The 26,602-nt window shown below is 33.5% G+C and overlaps 1 protein-coding gene across 2 annotated transcripts in view; it reads left to right on the top strand.

Annotated features, from left to right (window-relative positions):
- The window catches only part of PCNX1 (pecanex 1), a 160,979-nt gene that overhangs the window by 80,556 nt on the left and 53,821 nt on the right, over positions 1-26,602 (top strand). For both annotated transcript variants that reach the window (XM_045564689.1, XM_045564698.1), the window contains 8 exons: positions 6,097-6,187; positions 7,956-8,013; positions 9,730-9,947; positions 10,492-10,645; positions 13,410-13,442; positions 15,912-16,083; positions 16,563-16,673; positions 17,898-17,989. In XM_045564689.1, the coding sequence (XP_045420645.1) occupies positions 6,097-6,187; positions 7,956-8,013; positions 9,730-9,947; positions 10,492-10,645; positions 13,410-13,442; positions 15,912-16,083; positions 16,563-16,673; positions 17,898-17,989 (929 nt within the window). The remainder of the gene's footprint in view (positions 1-6,096; positions 6,188-7,955; positions 8,014-9,729; positions 9,948-10,491; positions 10,646-13,409; positions 13,443-15,911; positions 16,084-16,562; positions 16,674-17,897; positions 17,990-26,602) is intronic.

The following is a 26,602-nucleotide window of genomic DNA, read 5'->3' as shown; positions in this document are numbered from 1 at the left end:
AGATTATCATCTGGTGAAAGTGTAGTGGTGTTGGAAAGGTCTAGAGAAATAGATAACTAAATGACAGGACGTTTTTATAAGGCAATTTAGAATTACAGACCAAAGTACTTATATATTTCTTGTTTATCTATCTATCTATCTGTTTATTTAAATCTTTATTCTTGCCCTGCTTTGTCCATGTTGAGAATCATATCTTTTAATCCACAAATTTTCCAAACATGCAGAGACGTATATATGTAGATATTTATTGTAGCATTGTTTGTAATTTTGAAAAACTGTGAAAAAATCTGTGTCCATCACTAGAGAACTGCTTAAAGAAATGATAGTACCTGTATAATGTAATATTCAGAACTTGATACATCTGTCTTAGTGACATGGAAAATTAGGGTATTTAGTAATAAAAAAGGCAAATTCCAGAACAATGTGTATGAGGAGAATGATCCATTTGTCAGGGGACAAAATGTATATAATAATTGTTCAGAAGGACACAGAAAATGCTTTTGGCAGTGGCTGTCCCTGGGGAGTAGGGAACTTTATTTTGTATATTACAAAATAATCTTCTGATTAGTAATATTTTTTAAATGAAACACCAAAACAAGACAACAAATACCAATGTCATTTCCAAGAATCTTGGTTAGTATCTTGTGGGACTTTCACTGACTACGTGCTGTCTCATGCCCATCCATCTACTCAGACTCTTACCTGGCAGGTCTTTTTTTTCTTGTTTTTTTCATCAATTTTATGAATATATAATTTAGGTACAATAAATTGCATTCATTTAGCATGTACAGTTCACTGAGTTTTAACAGATACGTATACCTGTGAAATACCACAGTCCAGATGCAGGACATTTCCATCACCTTCAAAAGATTCTTTGTGCCCCACTGCAGTCCATCCCTCCTGGCCGTAGGCAGCCATTAATCTGCTTTCTGTTACTGTGATTTTTCCCTCTTCTGAAAGTTGATATAAATAGTCATACAATATACTGCATTTTGTACTTAGTTTTTCACAGAGCATAATGCTTTTTGAGACCCTCATGTTGTTGCATGTATTAGTGGTTTGTTCTTACAATGCTGAGTACGTGCTTACTGAATATTGTTCATCCATTCACCTGTTGATGGGTGTTTGTGTTGTTTCGAGTTCTTGGCTATTGTGAATAAAATTTCTAAACTGTCTTTTTGGAAACAGTTCTATCTTTCCACCAGTGAGTTTGAGTTGTCAGCATTTGCTTTTGTTGGCCTTTATAACTTTAGACCTAATGGGTGTGTAATGGTTTAAATTCATTGTGGTTTACATTTACATTTCTCTTGTGACTCAGGATGATGAGCATCTTTTGATGTATTTATTGGCTATAATACATTTTCTTTTGTGAAGTGTGTCCAAATATTTTATTCATTTTTAAAACCGAGTTCTTTGTCTTCTAACTGTTGAGGTTAAATACAACTCATTTGTCAAATATAAATTATAAATATTTTCTCCCATTTTGTGGCTTGCCTTTTTGCTTACCTGACCAATCTTAATGTCATCAATATCATTGTTACAGATTATTTTACCAAGGTAAGGAGGACTTGTTCCTTTGAAATGAAATGTGAGCACATGATGAAATCATAGCAGAATGTAAACTTGTACATTCACTTTTGGAAAGTTAAGCTGATCTGGGGACTAGGGAGTGGGAGTGGAGTCATAATGATAAATTGACCCGTGTTAAGCCAGAACTAGAGAATGAGGTGGCCATATCAATAAAACATATCCGTGTATACATCTCCTTGTTGCCAAACGATAGAGATATCTGTCTTTCTTTACCAGTCACCTAAAGCTCTCTTCTAAACCAATCTCTTTCTTATACCTGCCCTTTTCCCTATTCTTTTGTTTTAAAAACCTAGCACAGTGTTGCATATTCCAGGAAGAAAAACAAGACTGGTTCTAAATATCGAAACTTGAAATTACAAGTATTAGTAGCATAGTGACTTGATTTTCATTGTATCACAAGAATTAAAGAGGTTTTAGGAACCTAAGGTTCTTGGTCTAGGACAGGGGTTGGCAAACTGCAGTTTGTGGGTTAAGTCCAGCTTTTGATGCCTGTTTTTGTAAATGAAGTAAATAAAATGAATTAGTGTAAAGTAAATTCATGTTTATATTATGTCCCATCTATGGCTGCATTCATGTACAATGGTAGAATTGAATTATTGCAACAGAGACTTATGTGGCCCACAAAGCCTAAAATATTTATTATCTAGCCCTTCACAGAAAAAGTTGCTGACCCCTGATCTAGGGAGAAACAAGTCCATTAACCTGTAAGCGATATAGTGAATCATTTCTGTCTGGGTGAAAATTCAGAGTCACCACTCATGATAGTAAGGGGTGGGGATGCTATCCAAGAAATTAAAGCTGATGTTAAAGGCCTTCTCTCTTAAAAGTGCAATTTATTCATTGAGATGGCATTGTGAACACATTTATCACCATCAGAAACAAGCATTTTTTGTACTTATTGAGTACTGAAGTTAGTCATATAGATGTATGTGCTCCTCCAACAGTCTTCTAAAACCCACTTTATAAATTTACTGCCCATGTGTCTCTCTCTGTTCTTGTATCCCCTCCCTGCCCTAAGAGTAATACTCGAAAAATGAGAAATCAGTTTAGGCAGTGTTAACAGGTTTAGGCTTGGAGGGCCCAGAAACAGAGGTGGGGTTGGAGGTCAAGTAAGAAAATTATCCAAGAAATTTAAGAGGCCCCCTTTATTGTCGGTACATAGAAGATTAGAAAAACCATAAAGGTGATTTGTTGCTCTAGTAACGACAAGATGCATAGGTATCTTTAGAAAATGAGTGACATCAAGAACACAACAGGAGTTTCTTGAGTTCTAGTGACTATATTCTTAGAATTCTTGAGCACGTGGTGAAGATTTTTGCTGATAGGACGAGTTAGAGAATCTCATGCATTTTTCATGTCTTTTATGAGTATCTTGCCAGTATTTGTTTAGAATTTGTCTGCTGTACCATTCATGGCTTTAGACAAATGGTTTAAGTGTCCTTGGTCATCAAGTCAGTATTTAATATTACTCAACCTTCCTATTCCTCATCACTTAATTATTGACCTATTGTTACTTTGACATGCTACATCAAAAAAACAGTTTTGTGTAATTAACAAACTTAATTTTTATAGACAATAAGTCATTATTGAATATTCGAGACTGAGAAATGCCAGGTATCTTACCTTTTTTAGATCTTTAGAGATGCCATCTCATGGCCACTAACATTTTTACAAGTCCGACATTCCAGCTTCTAGTTTTGTTTGTTGAAAATTTGTTGTTCTCTCCTTAAGTCATGACAGAGCCATTCAGTCAGATATAATTAATTATAACTTGGGAGCTGAATCATATGATGGCTTGATAAGGAAGATGCATTTCTTTGATCTGCTTTCTTCCCAGTTTATATTTATTAGAAAAAAATCAGTATTTAAATTGGAGTATTATTCTTAATGCAGAATAATATTAAAATAGATTTAATAATAAGGGCACATTTTACTTTGGATTTAAAGTTTAGATATGATTTTAATCTCAAATGGGATATGTAAAACTGCTGTGTATGCTGAGAAAACTTGGATAAATTTAAGATAATCTTTATAACCAATAGCAATATATACTTATTTCTGTTTCAGTTATTTTTAAAGCTGCCTTCAGTAGATTATATTAGCACATTAAAATGTTACTAAATTTTTCACTGAAACCTTAAACTGTACCTTTTTTAGTGTAATTTTTTCTGATTTGTTTATCTTATGAATAAGATTTGGTACTTCTGAAGTGCCGGCAGTTGCTAAACCCAGAGATATGAGGGAGACAGAATTTTCTTTTGGAGTTAAGTTTGGAATATACCATGAAGCCTTATTACAATGTTAGTTTGTTCTGACAAGTGCCATGTATATTTTTAAGAACCTGAACAAGCTCCTAAAGTTTAGTAGGCAAACAAAAACTTCTTAAGGAAAAAACAATAAAGCACTGTTGAAGTCATGCACATCTGTTCAAATCATAGCGTCCCTTAGACATGTTTCATGCTTCCATTTAAATTTTACTTGTCATTGGTTTGTATAGAAACATTTAGAGTTGTAGATTTAGGTAGTAATAAAACTACTCAATTTTTCTACCTCTCTTTCTACCTAAAAAAGCTTTCTTTTGCATTCTTTATGTTTATGTTTATATTTAAAATATACCAAGAACAGAAATTTTATTATTAAAAATCATATGGAAGGCTTAAATACTCAGAATATACTATAATAATTTAAATTCTGTTAAATATAGAATAACATTTCTAAAATACATACGAATTATGTGTCATAACACATAGGTTTATGCATTCCATTCTTACTGAACTTCACACACAGTAGCCAAGCACTCCCTGTTCTTTGTTAGTCTGCGATTTATTCATTTAACATAGCTTTATAATTCTGCATTCATGCAATCTGTGATTTTGATTAGGTGTTTCTTTTTTCTCTTAAGGTAAGTTTAATTATGATAGCACAGCTACTCTTTGATTATCCATGATAAATGAGGAAAGAGCAGAGCATAAAAAAGTAAAATTTAAAATAACTTTTAAATTTAGTAATATATCTATGAAGTAGCCAAATTAACAGCTTGTGTCATTTCATTTTAGTTTATTAATCTGGTTTCTGTGAATGAATGTCTCATGAATTAAAGACAAGAAGAGAACAAACATAGTCTTAGATAATCCACATGCGAATAACCTTGAAAAACACAGCAAGTGAACTGAGCATTTCACAGAAAGCTTTCTTCCTAAGTTATCTCAGGAATATATTATTTTGACAAAAAATGTTACTGTAGAAAACATTAAAGAAAATTTTGTATATTCTATCTCATGACCCATAGAAAGTACTTAATCATATTTATTGAAGTTTTTTTTTCCTGGTTGTAGTCTTTTTAAAGAATTAAGTAGTGCTTGAGATGTTATGTAAGCCCTTAGTTATATAATGGTTATATTATTAGTATATTATGGAGTCCTTTCATTGTCATTTTTTAAAGTATTTAACTTAAATTTTAAAAAAATTCTATTGTATGCTGTTTGCATTGTAGACATGGAAAAAAATCAGACTTTTAGCCCTGCTATCAAGTTGAAATTGCCTTTTAAGATTTCTAATATTTGTAACCTCAGTAATTCCACCTATTAAAACAGAAACCTCACACTCAAAAAGCAGCCTGGAGTAGACCCAAATGATTGCAGAGTTATATAATTCATCTTATTGCCCTCATGGAAATTTATATTAATTTATTTATGCTCCCTTTCTACCATCAATATGGCTACCTTAGATCCTCAAAGGTGAGAAATGCAGTTCAGGCAGTATGTAGAGTTTTAAAATTCTGTTACAGAAATTATTTCATATTATTAAATTCATTTTAAGCAAGTTGTTTTTATTTTAACGTATGTTCATTTGCAACCAATACAATTTCTAAACCTTTTATTGGTTTTGTAGAGATATTTGGCTGTTGCAATTGCTGTTTCTAAATTTTTCATAACATTGTTGTGGTAGAATCATACAATTAATAACATTCATTAAATGCTATAGTTTAATTATTGCTGACATTATTATAGCTCATTCAGTTCATTGAACTTCCTTAGATCCCTCTTGACACTTTTCATTTCTTCTTTAAAAAAAAAAAAAAGAACAGAACTCAGGAGGCAGTCACACAATTTTGTTGTCCTGCCATTTGAGCTATCTTAGAACTTAAGCAGCTTTGCAAATGGCCACTCACCACCTGCAAGTAGTGGTCAGGTGACTTTTAAATAGCATTAAATTCATTCATATGATTACTTGAATTGTATGTGCTAACTAGGAGAAAAGAGAGAGACTGGTATTGGAAAGCTGACTTAATAACAATTATATATGTTTACATTTATCCTACTGTCCAGCATTCCTTTTCAGTTCACCTCATGCTGAATTACATACAGATCATTGTTTTAAAAATATTTTTGAAAAAATGTTACAGTGTATTTTCTTAAAATGTAAAAAGTTATCAAGTTTAGTGTATCATAAAGAAAAAATTGTGAGTATTCTAATGGCTTTTTAAAATAATCATTTATTTGCTAGGTAAGTTCTCTTCTACGATCTATGAGACTGGTGGCTGTGATATGTCACTTGTGAATTTTGAACCAGCAGCAAGAAGAGCATCTAATATCTGGTATGTGTGAAGTCATATTAGGAGTGTATATGTACTTGCGTATATTTGCCATATTTAATGTTTTAGCCTTGAGATAGAAAAGTTAATTTTTTTGTTTTTATAATTTATTTTTCTAACTGACAAAAATTGTGTATAGTTATGGTGTACAACATGATGTTTTGAAATAGTATACATTATTAAATGGCTAAACTGAGTTAATGAACATACATATTACCTCACATACTTATTTTTTTTGTGGTGAGAACACTTAAAATCTGCTCTCTCAGTGATTTTCAGGTATATTATACATTGTTAACTATAGTCACCAGGTCAGATATAAAAGTTATTTTGAAAACATGTTTATATTGGCCCTAATAATTTTTCATAATGCATTTGTTTCTGAAAAGTTAAGGTAGAATTCTTTTGCTATGAAGAGAATATTATTTTTAAAATCAGAACCATTCTGTGTTTTAAAAAATTAAATCAGAATTTCCTGTAGATCTTATAGTGTCTTCCCACAGTTTCAAATTTAACCATAAATTTCGTACTCTACATACTGTGTGATATAAAAAAAGCTTATCAGAAAACTATTTATAATAAGTCAAACCCATCAGTTCTCTTTCTTTATATAATTTTAAAATTTCATTTCCTTATAAGAGTTTGGTCAAGTACCTATTTAAATGATTAACTTTCATTTTATTTAAAATTTCTTTTATTAGCTTTAAAGAGGAATTTCTTAAAGTATGTCACATGTTACCTTTTGCTTCTTTTCTCTCCTTCCCTTAGGAAGGAATTGTAAGATAATGAAGTTAGAAGAAAAGTAAATAAGTAAAATTAAACAAATTAGAAATCTTGATCATATAGCATAATCAATTATAGTTTTAGAATGTTAAAATTTTCTTTTCTAAAATTTTAATCGTATTGATTATTCAAATCGCTGTTTTGAAATCCATTATTGATTAATTAGCTCACTTTTCCCACAAGGGTTGTTCGATTCTTATTTTAGAACTTCTGTTTAATAATGGGTCATATCTGTTTCAATATTGCACATCTAAGGGGAGTTTACTTATTTTTAAGTTTTGTGGTGCTATGTAAATCAATGGGATCTTGCAGTCACTCAATTCATCATGCTGAAAAGATAGAACATATAGATAAACTATTCTCTTTAAGCTTCTTTAATCCAGGTTCAGAATTCACCCTCTCAAATAATTATTAAATTTAATTATTAAAAATTAGAGTGTTACCTGATTCTGTAACAGTGAAAATAATAGGAGGATGGAGAAATAGAAACACTGTTATTATGTTTAGTGTAATTCAAAAGGACAATTCCTTATACCATAATGTAGTAAAACCTCAAATTTTGAAATCCAAACATAACCGAAATGTGGAAGCTGAATTGTCATGTTCTAGGCTATTATATTATACCTTAAATTTATTATATCTTTACTGATTCCAGGTAAAATATGTTAATTATTTTCTCTGCATTATCTCATTTAAACATTTTCACAGGAACCTCGTGATATAGGTACTAATATGTACTGATGGGGAAACTGAGATAGAAAGAGGTTAGGTAACTCGAATTCAGTTGAAGCAAAGATTTGAGTATAGACACTCTGACCCAGAGGCTATGCTCTTAATCACAACTCTAGGAAAATGCTATTTAGCATTTTGAAGTTTACATGGAAAAGTGAAGATAGTATAAATCTCATCTATTTGTTAAAGGATTTATTTTTCTTTCCACTGTTTGACAAACTGTTTATTCTTTAAAGTCTTTTTCATTTTATTTTAGTGACACGGATTCTCATGTATCCAGTTCTACCTCAGTTCGATTTTATCCACATGATGTGGTAGGTTTTTCTTTATTTTTATAACATGATATAATTTCAGATTAAATATGAAATATACATCTATATAAACAGCTATAAAAATCAGAAAAATTGATAAAGTTACAAAATGTTAACTTTATTGAAAACTATGGCAAAATCACCTTTGCCGTCCCACAGAGGATCTCTACTTATAAGTCCCTTGATAAGAAGCAAACAAACTTAAAACAGTGTTAAAGTGTAGCCATGTTTATGAATCAGTAATTACACATTTTGAGGTTATGTAAAGGTCCATTTACTCACCAACTTCGTAATCTGATTGTATCATTTTTTATTGTGCCATTTTGCCCTCTTACTTTATATATGGAGTAGTTTTTTTAAATATTGGTTAATTATTAGTTATTCATATACCAGTGTGCGTGTGTGGAAAGCTTAGTAATGACAATACCATATAAAAAGTATGCCATGTGAGATACAGTGGAGATTTTTAAAAAATAGCGCTACTTTTGCCATCAAGAAGTGTATATTCAAGTTGGAAAAAACAAAATGGATGAAATACATATGAACAACAAATGTAGACACATGTAGATGAATTTAGTACAAAAGGGATTAATTTTTAAGTAGCTTCCTGAAGATGAATTATGAGCAGGGTTTTAAGACCATACATTTGAATTGGCATAGAGCAGTGGTTTTCAACAGGTGGATATTTGGCGATGTCTGAAAACATTTTTGCTTGTCATCACTGGGGGCATGCTACTGGTATCTAATGGATAGGGGCCAGGGATGCTGTTAAACATCTTACAGTGAACTGCACAGCTCCCACAAGAAAGAATTATCTGGCCCCAAATGTCTGTGGTGCCAAAGTTGAGGAACCCTGGCATAGAATATAAGAAAAAAAGTGTTTTGAGAAGTATTTGTCAGTGTTTAGAGATAGAAATGGCTGTGTTATATACAAGAAGCAAATTTTCTTGACAGTACTCATGTATGTGTTTGAAAAGTAAAGACTCTCCCTGCTTTTTTGCTATAGTGTATTACTGGAAACTCCATAGGAAAACAAAAATGGGAAGATGATTATATTATTGTTTTCTACTTTTAAATGGTGTAAGAGCCTTGAGATAGCAAAATGCTACCTAGTACTATGCCAGATACAGTAAACTTTTGATGCTTTCAGAGGAAGAGGAGACTGGTGAACTGGTACATGGATGAGTTAAAGCTACAAGAAATGTAGTGCCATAATTTCTTATATAGCCTCAGGTGTGCAGCCTGCCAAAACAAAGAGGGTGAGGGATTTGAACATAATTACAACAGTGGTAAGAGACTATGGGAAGAAATGAGAGTTGAAGGCATTGAATCTAAGGCAGCATAGCTGAGATTTGACACTAATAATGAGGTTCATAGCTCAATGAGAAAAGACCATAATGTGACAGGAAGAAGAGAAACCACTAACGATTCACTGTAAATGATTTTAATGGATTCACTGGCTGTACAGTTATGAAACCTTAAGATTTCAGACATTTTCCTAATAAAACCTTTCTAAAAGGTCTATTGATTAATTTACTTTGTTTTAGTTCACTTCCTATTGTTACCTTCTGTAGTTTCTAATGATCATAACATACTCACAAGGAGTGGACTAGAGTAGGGAATTAAAAGGCTTAGGTAATTGACAAGCTGATTGAGTAACTCTTGAATTATGATTTGCCTGAAGACATTTTAAGCCTTCCAATGCTGACTTTCTTTTAGCTCTCTCTCCCACAGATTCGGTTGAATAGACTATTGACCATTGATACAGATTTGTTGGAGCAACAGGACATTGATCTAAGCCCTGACTTGGCAGCTACTTACGGTCCAACAGAAGAAGCTGCCCAAAAGATTAAACACTATTATCGCTTTTGGATCCTACCCCAACTATGGATCGGCATTAACTTTGACAGACTCACACTTTTGGCCTTGTTTGATAGGTGAGAATTAAATTTAAAATATTTGTTATTTTATATGACTAAGTTTGTAACCAAATTTTGATACCAAGTGGTTTCGTTTTCCCCGTCTCTTAGTAATCTGAAATAATCCAAAAATTCATTTACTAGAATTACTTAAATACAGGCTCTTATATATCTTGAGAATGAAGACAGTGACAGTCTAGAAACTGTTTTGAGAATTGGTTTTTTAAACTTGATTGTATGTCTACTTTATTTGCCATCCAACCTTGTTAATATAACAGAAAAGCAGATGTTTAGGAGAGTAAGGTTTTTTAATAGATATTAGAACTATATTATGTAGTATAATTAGTACTTCCCAATTCACTGTAGCATGTTTTATTTGTATATAAGAATTTTTGTTGTGTCCACATGAAACTTTTTTTTCGGTATGATCCAAAACCTTATTCAAACCCAGTACCAAAAAGACATCTCAGCATATTATGAGCTTCATATTGATATCTTCTCTTTTTTTAGTCTGATTAATTTCTTATATTTATAATATACTTATTAATTTTTCTATCTGTAGAAATCGTGAGATCCTGGAAAATGTGTTAGCTGTCATCCTGGCTATTCTTGTGGCTTTTTTGGGATCTATTCTTCTCATACAAGGCTTCTTCAGAGATATCTGGGTCTTCCAGTTCTGCCTGGTCATAGCCAGCTGTCAATACTCACTACTTAAGGTACCAGTATCTCTTCTTTTCATGCTAAGGAATAATATTTGTGTTAAAAGTCAGAAGGTTTTGTACCATTCACTGAATTATAGTAAGATGATATTATTTTTCTTGGATGTTTATATAAAATTGTGTAGGTAACAAAAAGGGGATATAAACTTAAAAAATAATTATATGTAAGTAGAGCTTCCTAAAACTATTTTTTATATTATAAAGAAAATATTTGTGTATTTGTTAAAATAAGACTTTGCATTCTTGAAATTTATTTCTTTCTCATTTGTCAACATTAACTCTCCCACTCCCATATTTTGAATCTCTATTCTATGGGTGAAATTTATTAAAATCTGTCATTGGTAAATATAATAATGTCATAAGTAGTATATTATGTTCTTTTGGAACATGGAAAAGAGAAGATTAGTGTCCCTCTGTTATTGTTTAATAGTGACTCAAAAATTCCAAATGTTAATTTTAAGCTTTCAAAAAATGGGAGAATCAACCCATAAAACCCAAATTTTCACCTTCTATTTAAAAATCAGTTTGGATTATTAACACAGACTGTTTTCTTTCTTTCGTTCTTTTCTTTTCTTTTCTTTTCTTTTCTTTTCTTTTCTTTTCTTTTCTTTTCTTTTCTTTTCTTTTCTTTTCTTTCTTTTCTTTCTTTGTAAATACACTTTGCTTCGTATTGGTTATTTGCCTTATACATGCTAACATGCAGAGCCTTCAGTCATCCTAAAAACTATTCATTTAGTGCTATTTATACTACAAGCTGGTCCTTTCTTCTCTCTCCATTTATTGTGGGATACCTGGAGTAAGCCACCTAAGTCATCTGCTTCATCTCTTTAAGACTCACCCGTACTTTCCTCATTGCAGTACTGAAATTACAGTCTTTGTGGTTGCTAATAATCATTCTAATTGTTAAATCTATGTCCTTTTCTTAGTCTCCATTCTGCAAGTGCTGCATTGTTTAATACCTATTAGTACGGTCTTCCATATTTATGTTCTTCTGATTGTTTATCTGTGACTTTATACTCCCCTGATGATTCTCATACATTTCAGATCACTGTATTCTCTTTTATTGATGTGTCTTTGTTCTTTTATGTTCTTTTATCTTAATTTATGTTAATTCTCTGGAGTTTTATTTGGTCCTCTTCTCAGTTTATATTCCTTGCCAGTGAAGTCATCCTCTTTTATCATTTTATTTGCTGCCCCCATATATGAGTTATGTCCAGATTTACATCTCAAAGCCTTCACCTATTTTGCAAGCTTTAATGTTATACATACAACAGACAGTTGGAAATATTTTGAAAAGAGCACATTATCATCTGATTAATTTTTCTTTCCCAATTTCTTTGCTCAGAATCTTAGACTCTGCTTCTTCCTCCTTGATTCCTAATAACAAGTAACCAAATCCCTTTGATTAAATTTGGTAATTCTATGTTAAATTTACTGATCTTTTAAAAATATTTTTTGTTGATTTTTTTGAGAAAAGGTCTTGCTCTCTTACTCTGACTAGAGTGCAGTGGCGTCATCATAGCTTACTGCAACTTCATGCTTCTGGGCTCAAGTGATCCTCCTGCCACAGCTTCCTGAATAGCTGGGACTATAGGCACGTGCCACATACCCAGCTAATTTTTTTATTTTTATTTTTTGTGGAGATGGGGTGTCACTATATTGTTTAGGCTGGTCTCTCAAACTCCAGGTCTCAAGTGATCCTCCTGTCTCGGTCTCCCAAAGTGCTAAGAGTACAGGCATGAGCCACCATACTTGGACTGGTCTTCATTCTTGTCTTTCATTTCAGCCACCATAATCTATCCTTTTATTGCCTGAAACCATTCAAATTCGTTTCTTCTCTCTAGTGTCTGTTGTTCAGTTAATTTTGTCTGCTGCTTTCAGGTTAATATGGTTTAATATGGAAAAGGCAAAAGGTGACTGAGATTTTTTACTCTTGTTGACTAGAAAAATAGTAATAGTAATGTCATAAACAGAAATAAAGAAGGCAAGAACAAAAGCTTTTAGAGGATAAGTGTTATAGTTGAAAGAGTTTAAAGATTTCCGGGACTCAAATCCAGCCAAGGATCAAATGCCAAATTCAGCAGGCTTTGTCCAGTGTAGAATTGTAGGGTAGTGATAGACCATCCTAGTGAAATTGTTTGGTATGCCACTGGAAATGAACTGAAACTTGGAAGAAAAGTCATGATTTGGGAAATAGCTGTGTAATGCTTTTTGAACATTTTTATAGGAAGTTAATAAAGTCTCTTAAAAGGATACAGCTTAGCTTATTTGATTATTTCGATGTAAAAATGCAGGTAATGTAATTAATACAGGTATCATTCAATTGTTTAGTAAGCTTGAATTTTGTGGGCAGAACTAGAATTATTGTTATAAGCTAACCGGTTATTATTGTACATTTCCTAAATGGAGATATGTCCCATGAGAAAGAATTCTGAGTTAACAATATTTATGTATAGTAACAAGCCAAGCATTGAGATGAATCTGTCTATGCTATTTCAAAAACTTTAAGCTAGATGCAAATTATTAATTAATCAAAATAAGTAATCTTATTTCTCGACTCTTATCAGGAAAGATTTGAGATGTTTTTAATATCACAGTGATATCAGTATCTGGAACTGATGTTTCATCTGGGGAAAAGATTAATGGAGGTCATTTTACGATTGTGGAATATTTACTTGAAACCATTTCAGGCATTTTGTAAGTTGCTTATAAAATTACCAGGAATTCAGCAGTGTAATTTGTCTTTTTGTTTCATTTTTAGAGTGTTCAACCAGATTCTTCTTCTCCCAGACATGTAAGTTACTCTAATATGGCTATAACTTGTAGTTTCTTAACATTTATCAAGGGCTTTTTTGGGGGGGGGGCAGCGAATGCATCAGATTGAATTAAGATTTATGCTATTATTTTCTCATCTAAGTTTTGACACAGTACTAGAAACAGGTGATTTATTAGCTTGAAATAAAATGACACTGTATTTGTGGACTCTAAATTAAATCTTGGTTGAAAATGAGCATAATAATTCATTTTTTGATAGCTTGTTTCAGGCTATCAATTAGGTAGATATTGTTCATATAAACTGATGATTATTTGCATTTAGTAAATTTTGAATAATAGATTGTGATAAATATTGAAAATAGAGTTTCAAAGTGAGGAAAACTTTATATTATTTCACTTAGGTAATCATTAGGAGGAAGAATAAAGAAGTAATACTTTAGTTTGGTGTTAAGGTCATTAGACTAAGTGATGAGATAAAAACCTTGTTCACTTTGTGACTTTAGACAAAAATATTATCTCTCTAGCACTGTTTATTGTGAATTATGAACCAATTTTAGATCTAACTTTAGTATTTAATAGAAAGGCCAAAGGATATTCTCTTTAAAATAGTTCAAAAATAGACTTCAAGAATAGATTATGATGATGCTTTGTTTCTTGAATATAATTATGTTTTTTATCTGTACACTGGAATAATTAATAGTGGGAATAGATGAGCAAAATAAAACAAGGAGGCAAATGATTTTCTTTTGACTGATATGTTTATTATTTTGTAAGAATGTTTTTGAAATATAATGATATATGAAAGCATTGCTTTTTAACTTTTTATTTTGATGTAATTTCAGACTTAGAGAAAAGTTACAAGGGTAGTACAAAGAAACCTAGATAATTTTCACCCAGATTTCCTGTGTTAACATTTTACCATATTTGTTTAATCACTTTCTAGCACATAGTCTCTCTCTCTCTCTCTCTCTCTCTCTCTCTCTCTACTTGCAGACATCATGCCTCTTGATCTCTAAATATCTCAGCATATGTTTCCCAGAAACAAAGGCATTCCTTTACATTAGTTTAATGTAACTATCAAAATTAGAACATTAACATTGATACAGTACTGTTAATTCACAGATCTTAATTCAGGTTTTGCCCATTGACTCAATTGGCAATAGAAAGTTCCTGATTATGTTTGGTCTCTTAAATCTCCTTTAGTCTGGAGGAATTCTTCAGTATTTGTCTTTCATGATATTAAAATATTTGATGGATACAGGCCACTTACTTTATGGACTCTCTCGGTTTGAGTTTGTCTGATGTTTCTTTCTGATTTGATACAGGCCACAGTTTTTTGGTAGGAATGCTACAAAAGTGATGCTCTCTGCAGTATTAACATTTTGGGCTAGATGATCCTTTGCTGAGGGTGGGTGGGTACTGTCCTATGCATTGTAGGATGTTTAACATCCTTTCTGACTTCCACCCACTGAATGCTAGTAGGACCACTGCCCCAATTCTGACAACAAAAATGTGTCCAGACATTGCCAAATGTCCCCTGGGGAGCAAAACCCCCTCCCTTTTCCTTAAGGAGCCATTACTCTACGGTAATGTTATTGTTTTTCTCTTGTAGTTAATATGTATCTCATAGGGAGATAATTTGAGGCTTTATATATGTGTTGCTATGCTATAAACTTCTATCCACTTGCTTTAGTACCTACTGATGTTTCTTGCCTGATTCACTTATCATTTGATGGTTGCCAAATAATGATTTTACTAATTCCATGATTCCTTCTACATATGTTAGTTGACTTTTTACTGTAAGGAAGAATTTTCCCTTCTGCTTATGTATGTATGAATATATGTATTAGTGTGTATAAATGGATTATTTTATTCAGTGGATTACATTACTAGTATTACTTATTTCAATGCTCAAATTATCTTTGATTGGGCCACTGAGAGTTCATCAAGCTGCCTTCTGTGTCCTTTTGAAATATCTCTGTCATTCTTTAAGTATATCCTACCTTTTTGTCACAACAGTATGTTCCAGGTTCAGCTTATACTTTACCTACCCTAGCATGAAACCAGCCTTTTCTCTGTGGAGCCCTGGTGTTTTGTGTATGTTATGTGTTTTGTAAACTAAGTTCTAGATGCTAGTAATCTTTATTATTAGAATGTCATTGCTTCCAGGTCTTCTCAGTGGAGAAAGCTAGGAAATATACATACATATGTACATATACACACATATACACACATTATCTATTCTTATATCTATATATATGCATATTTAAAATAATGAGTTCATACTGATACCTCTAATTTTAATTCAGTGTCACAGTTCATTCTATTCTTCCTCCTTTCTATGTCGTTTCCTTCTGTGACTGTCAGAAACCTGGCTTCCATGTGGAAAAATTTTGAATCCTTAGAATATAAACCATCAATGATCTCAATAACTAGTTGTGACTCTTAAAATTAACTAATCTCACTTTTTAAAACATATCATTTTCAGGGTCATAATCGTATCATTGCCTACAGTAGACCAGTTTATTTCTGTTTATGTTGTGGTCTTATTTGGCTCTTGGATTATGGTAGCAGAAACCTGACTGCAAACAAGTTCAAATTATATGGAATAACTTTCACCAATCCACTGGTGTTTATATCAGCCAGGGATTTAGTTATAGGTGAGTCATCTTTAAGTATCTAATCTTAATATTAATTTATTTGTATATCAACAGTTAAGTTATAAACATCAATTAAATAGATAAAAATAGTTTTAATAAGCTTGTTTTGCTATTTATTGTAATTCTCTCTGAGGAGCAAAACTATAGGGCTATGATGAATGAAAAAAGCTAATGATAACAAATATAGTAATTCTTCTGTTATTGAAGCAGATGCAATGGAAAGGTTTTCTTGAATTCTTTGTCTTAGGTTCCTGTTATGTGAAAATGGTTGAAATAATTTTAAAAGGTGTAGTTTATAGGTTGAAAATATTTAATACCCATGTAATTATGTCAAAATAAATAAAATGATATCTTTTAAAAATTGCTTAGTAAGTAGTTGATATTAATTTTGGATTCTTTTTTATCATTTATGATCTTTCAATGAACAAAAGATAGATACAGTATAATATTTTTTAATATACTTTTCTTTCCTTCTATAGTGTTTACACTCTGTTTCCCAATAGTATTTTTCATTGGTCTCCTGCCTCAGGTGAATACATTTGTAATGTACCTTTGTGAACAATTGGATATTCATATCTTTGGTGGTAATGGTGAGTATTTCTTTATAAAAATTATATATTACTTTTACAAATAATGTGGTGATACGCTGAACATTAAAATGCTTTTCTAGTTTTCAGTTTAGAATCAAAATTAGAAGAAAAGACATGTAATAATTGAAAATTGAGAAACAATTAATTTGTAAATAGGAAAAAGTATTTTAGTGAAAGATCCAGGAATAATGGAGTAGATGTGTAAGAAGTGATAAAATCTGTGAAACGAAGAGTTATAGTGAGTTTACATGGAACTTGTATAAACTTATGAGATATTTATAAAAGATTATCCCAAATAGATACCATCATCATATAAAATTACCATTAAAGACAATCTGTTACCCATGTTTTAAAAATAAAGTCTCACTATCTTAGCGATCCCCTCTTCCTTATTACTAATAATCCCATTGGATCTAGTTTTTGATGTTATTATGGTTTGTAATTAGTCAGATCTGTGCTTTTTTGTGAAAATTAACATATAGGAATACAGGTTTACTTCTGTGGGTAATACAAGTTCTGTTTACATAGACAAATATTTTTCAGTGAATACTTAGTACATCTCCAGTTCTTTTTTAGGCCTCTGAAAGCTTCGTTTTTTTATATTTTTTGTCAATATAAGATGCATTCTTTTTTTCTTTCCTTGAGACAATGTTGCTCTGTCATCCTGGGTAGAGTGCAGTGGCGACATCATAGCTCACTGCAACCTCAAACTCCTGGGCTCAAGTGATCCTCCTGCCTCAGCCTCCTGAGCAGCTGGGGCTACAGGTGCACGCCATGACGCCTGGCTAATTTTCTATTTTTTAGTAGAGATGGGGTCTTGCTCTTGCTCAGGCTAGTCTTGAACTCCTGAGCTCAAGCGATCCCCGCCCCCTCCTTGGCCTCCCAGAGTGCTAGTATTATAGGAGTGAGCCACACCATGCACAGCCGAAGATACGTTCTTGAAGCATAATATAGGTATAATTTTTTTCTGCTATGTGTAAATGTTCATTACTTCCAAGATGAATATATTTTATCCTGTCACAAATGTTAAGGATAGCAAATCTGTCACGTCAAGATCTTTTGAAAGTACAGGATGAAATAACAGAATTTTAAAAAATCATATGAGTAGATATTTAATTATATTCAACATTATAACATTTTAAATGCTTTTTGATGACCTTATAATCTTTTTTCATAGATGTTTATAAAATATTGATTTTTTTTTTTTTTTCCTTTACTGTCTAGCCACTACAAGCCTTCTTGCGGCACTTTACAGTTTTATCTGCAGCATTGTGGCAGTAGCCTTATTATATGGATTGTGTTATGGAGCTTTAAAGGTGAGCAATAAATTGTAGACTGTTTTGTGTTTAAGACTATATTTCCATATGAAGATTGTTTTAAAATTGACTAATAATGATTTCTTTTCCTGGTGCCACTTTAGCATTAATTTCCATGATTTTCATATGATTATCATTATATTTATTCTCATTTACATTGAATGTGAAAGCAATTTAATAATTAACCATTATTAAAGAATATTATTTTCATGCAGTAATCATAGGTTAATATTAGATACAGACTATTAAAAACTAGGCTCATCTAGGGGTGGGCATGGTAATTATAGAATATGAAATTAATTTCAGATTTTTAGTTAAAGAATTTATATAACCACTTTTCATATCAAGGTTTCTTTAAACTTACAAGTTCAAGGACTACAATTTAAGATACATGCTAGTAAAAATTAATACACTGAAATTTAGTGTCATGATTGGGTTAGAAGGATCTGGATGAGCCTTATGAGCTCCCTTTTAAAAGGTTGTCACCAAATCGTAAACATGAAAATTAAAAATTTTTTATAAACAACTTTTAACCCCTGACACATACTTCTGGTTTTTTTTGGGTTTTGTGACTAATGCAAGATAATCAGAATGGTAGGGTTGAAAGGACTATGAAAGTGACTCACAGCATCCTTCCTTGCCTCATTTATTAAGTAGAATTTATAGAGCACTTACTGTAGGCCAGGTATTACGCTAAGAGCCATTTTCTGCTTTTAAGGAACTGATAGGTTAGCTATGATTAATAAGTCAACCAACATGTTCAATACAGGGTAATGAAGGTTATGAAGACAGTGCTGTGGCTATACAAATCAAGACTACTTTATTCAACTGAAAGGGATTTAAAACAATTTTCTAAGGGGGTGATTTTCACCAAATTTTGAAGGACAAATAGACATTACCTAATTAAAACAAGGGATGAAGAGCTATGGAGTTGTAAAGAAAATGGGTTATGTAGAGGAAACAGCAAATAATTTGGAATTGCTGGAAGTTTGGGTTCATAAGGAAAGAAGGATGGCCTTTGAGAAGGCTGGAAAGGTAAGCAAAGGCTGGATCATGAGATATCTTTTATCCTAAATGTGGTCGGGTGAAGATAGAAAACCATCAGTGTATTTGAGGTAGAGCAAGGAAATGATCAGAGTTGCGTTTTAGAAAGATGGCTGGTCTCCATTGTGAAGGAGATTGAAGTCTAAGCAGGAGAGACCAAAGTAGGGAGACTGTCGTGGTGTAATGTTGAAATTAGAGGGACTTACCTAAAATTGGATTCCATGAATATATTTGGGGACTATCTGGATAAAGAGAAAACCAGAATATGGTCCAGGATGATTTCTGGGCAGGGTCTGGCTTGAACAACTGGTTAGGGAGTGGTGCGAATGTACAAGATTGGAAGCCTTTGAGTTTGTTGGGGAAGGTGATTGTTTACATTTTTATACTTTATTTGTTGATATTTATGAGGTATCCAGAGATGCATAGTAGATAATTGTATGCAGAGAGCCTTAAGGTAGTGATTCATAGATTTAGATGTCATGAACAAAATTCAATAAAATGTAAGAAAAGACTGTTAATGTGGATTGACAAGAGAGAATAGATGGGGGAAGAACCCTGGGAAATGCCAATATTGAAGTATTGAATATAGCAGAAACACACGAAGGAAATTTCAGAGGCAGTAGAGTCTGAAAAAGGTTTTTGTTGAATTTGACAGTTAATAGGAAATTGGTGACTTAACAAAAGCGGCTTCTTTGGTGTTTTGGTTAAGGAAACCAGATTAATATAAGTTTAGGTTTGAATATACATCAAGGAAATGTATCCTACTCTTTCTAGAACATAGTTTGGAGATACACACATATACACATAATGGGAGTTGCTTTCTGGTCTTTGTCTTTTAAAAAGCTCTGAGACAGGCCGGGCGCGGTGGCTCACGCCTGTAATCCTAGCTCTGGGAGGCCGAGGCGGGTGGATCGCTCGAGGTCAGGAGTTCGAGACCAGCTCTGAGCAAGAGTGAGACCCCGTCTCTACTAAAAAATAGAAAGAAATTATCTGGCCAACTAAAAATATATATACAAAAAAAATTAGCCGGGCATGGTGGCTCATGCCTGTAGTCCCAGCTACTAGGGAGGCTGAGGCAGTAGGATCGCTTAAGCCCAGGAGTCTGAGGTTGCTGTGAGCTAGGCTGATGCCACGGCACTCACTCTAGCCCGGGCAACAAAGTGACACTCTGTCTCAAAAAAAAAAAAAAATAAAAAAAAAAAAAAATAAAAAGCTCTGAGACTAGATTGCATTTAGAAGTGAGGAAGAAAAATTTAGTAGAGGGAAGATAATCAATGGAGGTAAGCCCAGGAAAGAACTGGAGGCAGTAAGATCCAAACCCAGGCTTCTGCCCTAGGCAACACCTATAAAACAACCTGGCTAAAGGTGTGAGATCATGTTTTGAGTCATGTTTTGGAAAGTGAATCATTATTTGAAAGTTGTGGTTATAGACATTAACAAGTGCAATAAGTTTTCTAGCCTAGTTTAGAAAGGCCTATTCCACTATAATTATATAGAAGAACAGCAGCAATTGTAAAACTGCCAGCAAGACTCCTGTGTCCTAAGGTGGGCAGGTAAATGTTTTTTCCTTTTTTCTGGGGCATGGCATTTACATTAGACAATTTTAGTTTTAACTATGACTCATTAGAGTGTAATAAAGCTATAGATGTATGCATGAGCAGAGATTATGTACAGGCATACCACATTTTATTGTGCATCACTTTATTGTGCTTCTCAGATATTGTGTTTTTAACAAATTGAATGTTTGTGGCAACCCTACATTGCACAGGTCTGTAGGTGCCACTTTTCCAATACTATGTGCTCACTTTGTGTCTCTGTGTCACATTTTGGTAACTCTCCCAATGCTTCAAAATTTATTATTACTGTATCTGTTATGGTGATATGTAATTAGTGATCTTTCATGTTTTTATTGTAATTGATTATTTTGGGGCACCAGGAACCACATTGATATAAATGAAGGTGAAATTAATAGATCAATGTTGTATGTGTTCTGACTGTTCCACCAACTGGCTGTTCCCCCATCTCTCTTCCTCTCCTCATGCTTCCCTATTCCCTGAGACACAGCTATATTTAAATTAGGCCACTTATTAACCCTACAATAGCCTATAAGTATTCAAGTGAAAGGAACAGGTTTTTTTTTTTTAATTTCAGAATATTATGGGGGTACAAATGCTCTGGTTACATGTATTGCCTTGGCACCACTGGAAGGAAGAGCTGTATGTCTCTAACATTAAATCAAAAGCTAGACAGTAAGCTTAGTGAGGAAAGCATGTTGAAAGTCAAGATAGGACAAAGCAAGGCATCTTTTGCCAAAGAGTTATCAAAATTGTGAATGCAAAGGAAAAGCTCTTGAAGGAAATTAAAAATACTACTCCAGTGAATGCACAAATAACAGGAAGGCACAACAGTCTTATTGCTGGTATGGAGAAAGTCTGAGTGGTCTGGATAGAAGGTGAAACCAGCTACAACATTCTCTTAAGCCAAAGCCAAGTTCAGAGCAAGGCTCTAAGTCTCTTCAATTCTGTGAAAGCTGAGAAAGGTGAGGAAGCTGCAGAAGAAAAGTTGGAACCTGGCAGAGGCTAGTTCATGAGGTTTAAAGAAAGAAGCTGTCTCTATAACATAAGAGTGCAAGGTGAAGCACTTTAATATATATATATATTTGAGACAGAGTTTTGCTCTGTTGCTTGGGCTAAAGTGCTGTGGCATCAGCCTAGCTCACAGCAACCTCAAACTCCTGGTCTCAAGCAATCCTCCTGCCTCACAGGGTGACTCTCTTATTAGGGGCTAATGTAGCTGGTGACTTTAGGTTGAAGCCAGTGTTCATTTACCATTCTGAAAATCCTAGGGCCCTTAAGAATTTGGCTAAATCTCCTCTGCCTGTGCTCTCTGAATGAAACAACAAAGCTTGGATGATAACATATTTGTTTTAGAACATGGTTTGCTGGATATTTTAAGCACACTGTTGAGACCTACTCCAAAAAAAAAAGATTCCTTTCAAAATATTATTGTTCATTGACAGTGCATCAAGTTTCCCAGGAACTCTGATGGAGAAGTACAAGCAGATTTATGTTGTTTTCATGCCTGCTAACACATCCATTCTGCAGCCCATGGATCAAGGAGTAATTTCAACTACTAGTCTTATTAATTAAGAAATATTTCATGTGGTTATGTGGCTACAGCTACCATAGACAGTGATGAATCCTCTGATGAATCTGGGAAAAGTAAATTGAAAACCTCTGGAAAGGATTCACCATTCTAGAAGCAATGAAGCACACTCATGATCCATGGGAGGAGGTCAAACTATCCACATTCACCGGAGTTTGGAAGAAGTTGATTCCAACACTCATTCAGGGATGACTTTGAGGGGTTCAGGACTTCCGTGGAGAAAGTAACTGCAGATGTGGTGGAAACAACAAGAGAACTAGAATTATAAGTGAAGCCCGAAGATGTGACTGAATTGTTGCAATCTCATGGTAAAACTTGAACGGATGAGGAGTTGCTTCTTATGGATGAGCAAAGAAAATGGTTCCTGGAGATGGAACTAGTTCCTGGCGAAGATGCTGTGAACATTGTTAAAATGACAAGAAAGGATTTAGACTATTACATAAAGTTAGTTGATAAAGCAGTGGCAGAGTTTGAGAGGGTAGACTCCAATTCTGAAAGAAATTCTACTATGGGTAAAATGCTATCAAACAGCATCACATGCTACAAAGGATTCATTCGTGAATGGAAGAGTCCGTCGATGCAGCAAGCTCCATTGTTTTCTTACTTTCAGAAATTACCACAGCCACTCCACCCTTCAGCAGCCGTCACTCTGATCAGGCAGTAGCCATTAACTGCAAGGCAAGACCCTCCGCCAGCACAAAGACTACAACTCACTGAAGGCTAAGATGATAGTTAGCATTTTTAGCCATAAAGCAATTTTAAATTAAGATATTTACACATATACTTTTTATACATAATACTATTGTACACGTAATAGACAGGAGTACAGTGTGAACGTATCTTTTATTTGCACTAGGACATAAAAAAATTGTGACTTGCTTTATTGCAATATCAGCTTTATTATAGTGATCTGGAACCAAACCCATAATCTCTGAGGTATGCCTGTACAGGGATTTCGTTATAGCAGTGTTTGTAATAGTAAAAAGCTTGTAATGAGCCAGGCATGGTGGGTCATGCTTATAATCCCAATTACTTGGAAGGCTGAGGTGGAGGATTGGTTGATGACCAGTCTAGGCAACATAGCAAGACCTCGTCTCTAAAAAAATAAAAATAAAAAAGATTAACTAGGCATTTTATTGTACACCTGTAGTCCTAGGTACTTGGGAGGCTGAGGTAGGAGGATCACTTGACAAGAGTTTGAAGCTATGGTGAGCTATGTTTGTGCCACTGCATTCTAGCCTGGGTGACAGAGCAAGACTCTGTTTCTAAAAAAATAAAATAAAAATATTTAAAAAAGCTGAGAATGACCTAATAGCTGTCATTCATGACTGGTCAAATCATTTATCGTATAGCTATACAAAGGAATGCTATCCAGTCATGAAAAAGAATAAAATACATTTTTTACATGCTAGTGTGGTGTAATTTCTGAGACATACTGTTGGCTTTTTTTTTTCTTTAAATAGGAGAGCAGTATGCCCAAAATTGATGTTTCCTTTGTGCTATTTTTTAAAAGTGCACATGAAGTTTTGTAGATACTTACAGAATAATAGGATAGGATACTTATAGAATTAATACATAAGAAATTTAAAATAGTGGCTACTTCTGGACAGTTAGAATGATTAGGGACTATATCGCATACCTTTAGGAATGGTTTAATTTTTCTTTTCATCTATTCATCAAAATAGGCTTTTATGTCTGTGTGACATCTGCTTTCCTTTTATTCTTGTTTTTCCTTGAACATTTTTTGTTAATTTTTTTTAATAGAAATAGGGTCTGACTATGTTGCCCAAGCTGGTCTCAAACTTCCAGCCTTAAGTGATCCTCCCACCTCAGCCTCTTAGAGTGGTGGGATTACCGGTGTGTGCCACTGCACACAGCCTCCTTGAAATTTTTAGCGGGATGCATACATAGTTCCTTAAAAGCTAAATATTTTTCTTTAAGACCACTCTAGTGTATTCTATTAACATGTGTAAACATTTCAGGTGTTTTCATACTCTTTAGAGATTAGGGCCATTATGTAATAAAGTAAAAACATTTAGACCTTGGAGGAAATCAGGGCCCACTACAGTGGGTAAAATAAACCTACCTTTTAATCCTTTGACCTAGGTCAGCTTCCATAAGTGGTTTTGTTTTTCATAGTTTCTGTCCCTGTCCCACTTCTGAATCAGACAGAATTCATTAACAACTCAGAGGTACTTGGGTTTTGTTTTCCTTTTTGTTTTTCTAGTTAGCAATTCAGTAGAAGTAGTAGTTACTATCAACTTGTTTATACATAATTTGTAAGTTAGGGAGGTTTCTTAGTTCAGGCTGTTATCTTAATAACAAAGTACCACGGACTAGGTGACTTATAAATAGCAGTACAGTTCTTGAGGCTGGAAGTCAGAGATCAGAGTGGTGGCATGGTCAGGTTCTGGTGAGGACTATCTTCCAGGTTGCAAATAGCTGACTTCTTGTATGCTTACATGACAAAAAGGGGACTGGAGAGCTCTCTGAGATTCCTTTTATAATGACACCAATCCCAATCATGAGGGCTCTACCCTTATGACCTTCTTACCTCCAAGGTGCCTCTTCGTAATACCATCACTTTGGGGGTTTGGATTTCAACATTAAGTCGAGGGCAGGGGGCACAGACAACACGAGGTGTTCATGAATGGCTTCTGTTAATAATATATGATAATTTTAAATTCTTAATCTAAATAAAATAAACAAGTCATTTTGAGATAACCTTAAGAATGCTCTTCTTTTGTCTAAGAATACTAAGTGGTGTCAAGTATTTGTCAAATAAAGGCAGGCATCTTTTGTTTTTTCCCCCTAAATACTCATTTTATTTTGTTTTAATTGAGACAAAATTTACATACCAGTGAAATCCACATATCTTAAGTATATAATTTGATAAGTTTTGACAAATGCATATACCTGTGTGATCTACACCCTTATTAAGCTATGAAATAGTTTCATCACTCCAGAAACTTCCTTGTATGACTTCCTGCCTTCTCTACCATCTACTGTTCTTACTTCCTTCACTGTAGATTAGGTTTGCAGTTCTTGAACTTCGCATAAATGGAATCGTACTGTAGGTACTGTTTTGTGTCTGACATATTTTGTTCAGTATGATGATGCTGTTGAAAGTCGTCCACATTGTGTGTAGCAGGAATTTGTTTCTTTTTATTGGAGGAGTATTCCATTTAGTTTTAAGTCCCTCTTGCCCCCATTGTATGAATATATTACAGGTTATCTACTGTCTTAATGATGGATATTTGAATTGTTTCCAATTTAGGGTTATTATGAATGAGGCAGTTAGGAACATTCTTTTGTATGTCTTTATGTGGACACGTGTTTTCATTTCTGTTGGCCAAATACCTAGAGATGAATTGTTTTCTAAAGTGGTTATGCTGCCTATCTTTTTTTTTGTTTAAATTTTATCAAAGTTATACATGCAGATAATTTAGAGTCAAATAGTTCTATAAGACTTATTACCAGAAACAGCAATCTCCTACTCTTCTAACCTTCCTACCTTCCGTAGACTTTACTCTCAACCATTTGAGCTGATTCTTTATTTACCTCCACATATCTACCTAACTTTTATTTCTACTTCTGGTATTTTCTTAAGTTTTAAGCAGTATCCATGGACTGCCCTTTATGGAAATTGTAGGTTTGACTTTCTATCTCCCCACCCCAGCCTCTACCACACACACAGCCTCTCTTACCTGCCGCCTTATTATTTCTGTGCAAATGCTTCTTCCTACCTATATTTTGTTTTCTCCTTTGTTTTCTTATATATTTATTTCTTTTCATTCTCAAACTCTTGACATGTTTAACTTTTTTTTTCAGTACATTCAGACATGTGAGGGGTTCACCTTCTGGCTCTACCACTTAATTGGACAAATTACTTAAGCCCTTGTGTCTTAGCTTTTTCTTCTATGAATTGGGGAGTAATAGTGCATATTTACAAGAGTTATGGTAAAAATTATTTAGGGAATACTTACAAAGATCTAAGAATGTGGCTCTACAAATACTGTTCAATATGATGAACCTTATATTGAGGTTTTGAGTTAGGCATTTAAAAATGTTTATGTTGCGACTATTTTTAAGTGGGGGAAAGGGGACAAATTTTATTAAAAACTTTCATTTGGTTCCCTACTCATACAATTTTTCCTTTCCAAATCCCCAGAGAAAGATGAAGGATTAGAATGGTGTCTACCTCACAGGACAGACTCAAGAACTATTAACTATTCCTGTTAACAGTATGATTCACTCTATGCCACGTTTTATGCTAATAGACCTTAGAGATACTACAGCGAGCAGAGCCAACATGGCATAGCCGCATGTTTGTTGGCCTTGGAAGCTAGCATTTATATTATTTCCTTCTGGGAATATGCCATCATTCATTTAGGAAACAGTTGA

The sequence above is a fragment of the Lemur catta genome, chromosome 1, assembly GCF_020740605.2.
Source record: "Lemur catta isolate mLemCat1 chromosome 1, mLemCat1.pri, whole genome shotgun sequence".
Taxonomy (NCBI): domain Eukaryota; kingdom Metazoa; phylum Chordata; class Mammalia; order Primates; family Lemuridae; genus Lemur; species Lemur catta.
The sequence above is the reverse complement of the archived record's forward strand: the minus strand, read 5'-3'. Positions and strand labels throughout refer to the sequence as shown.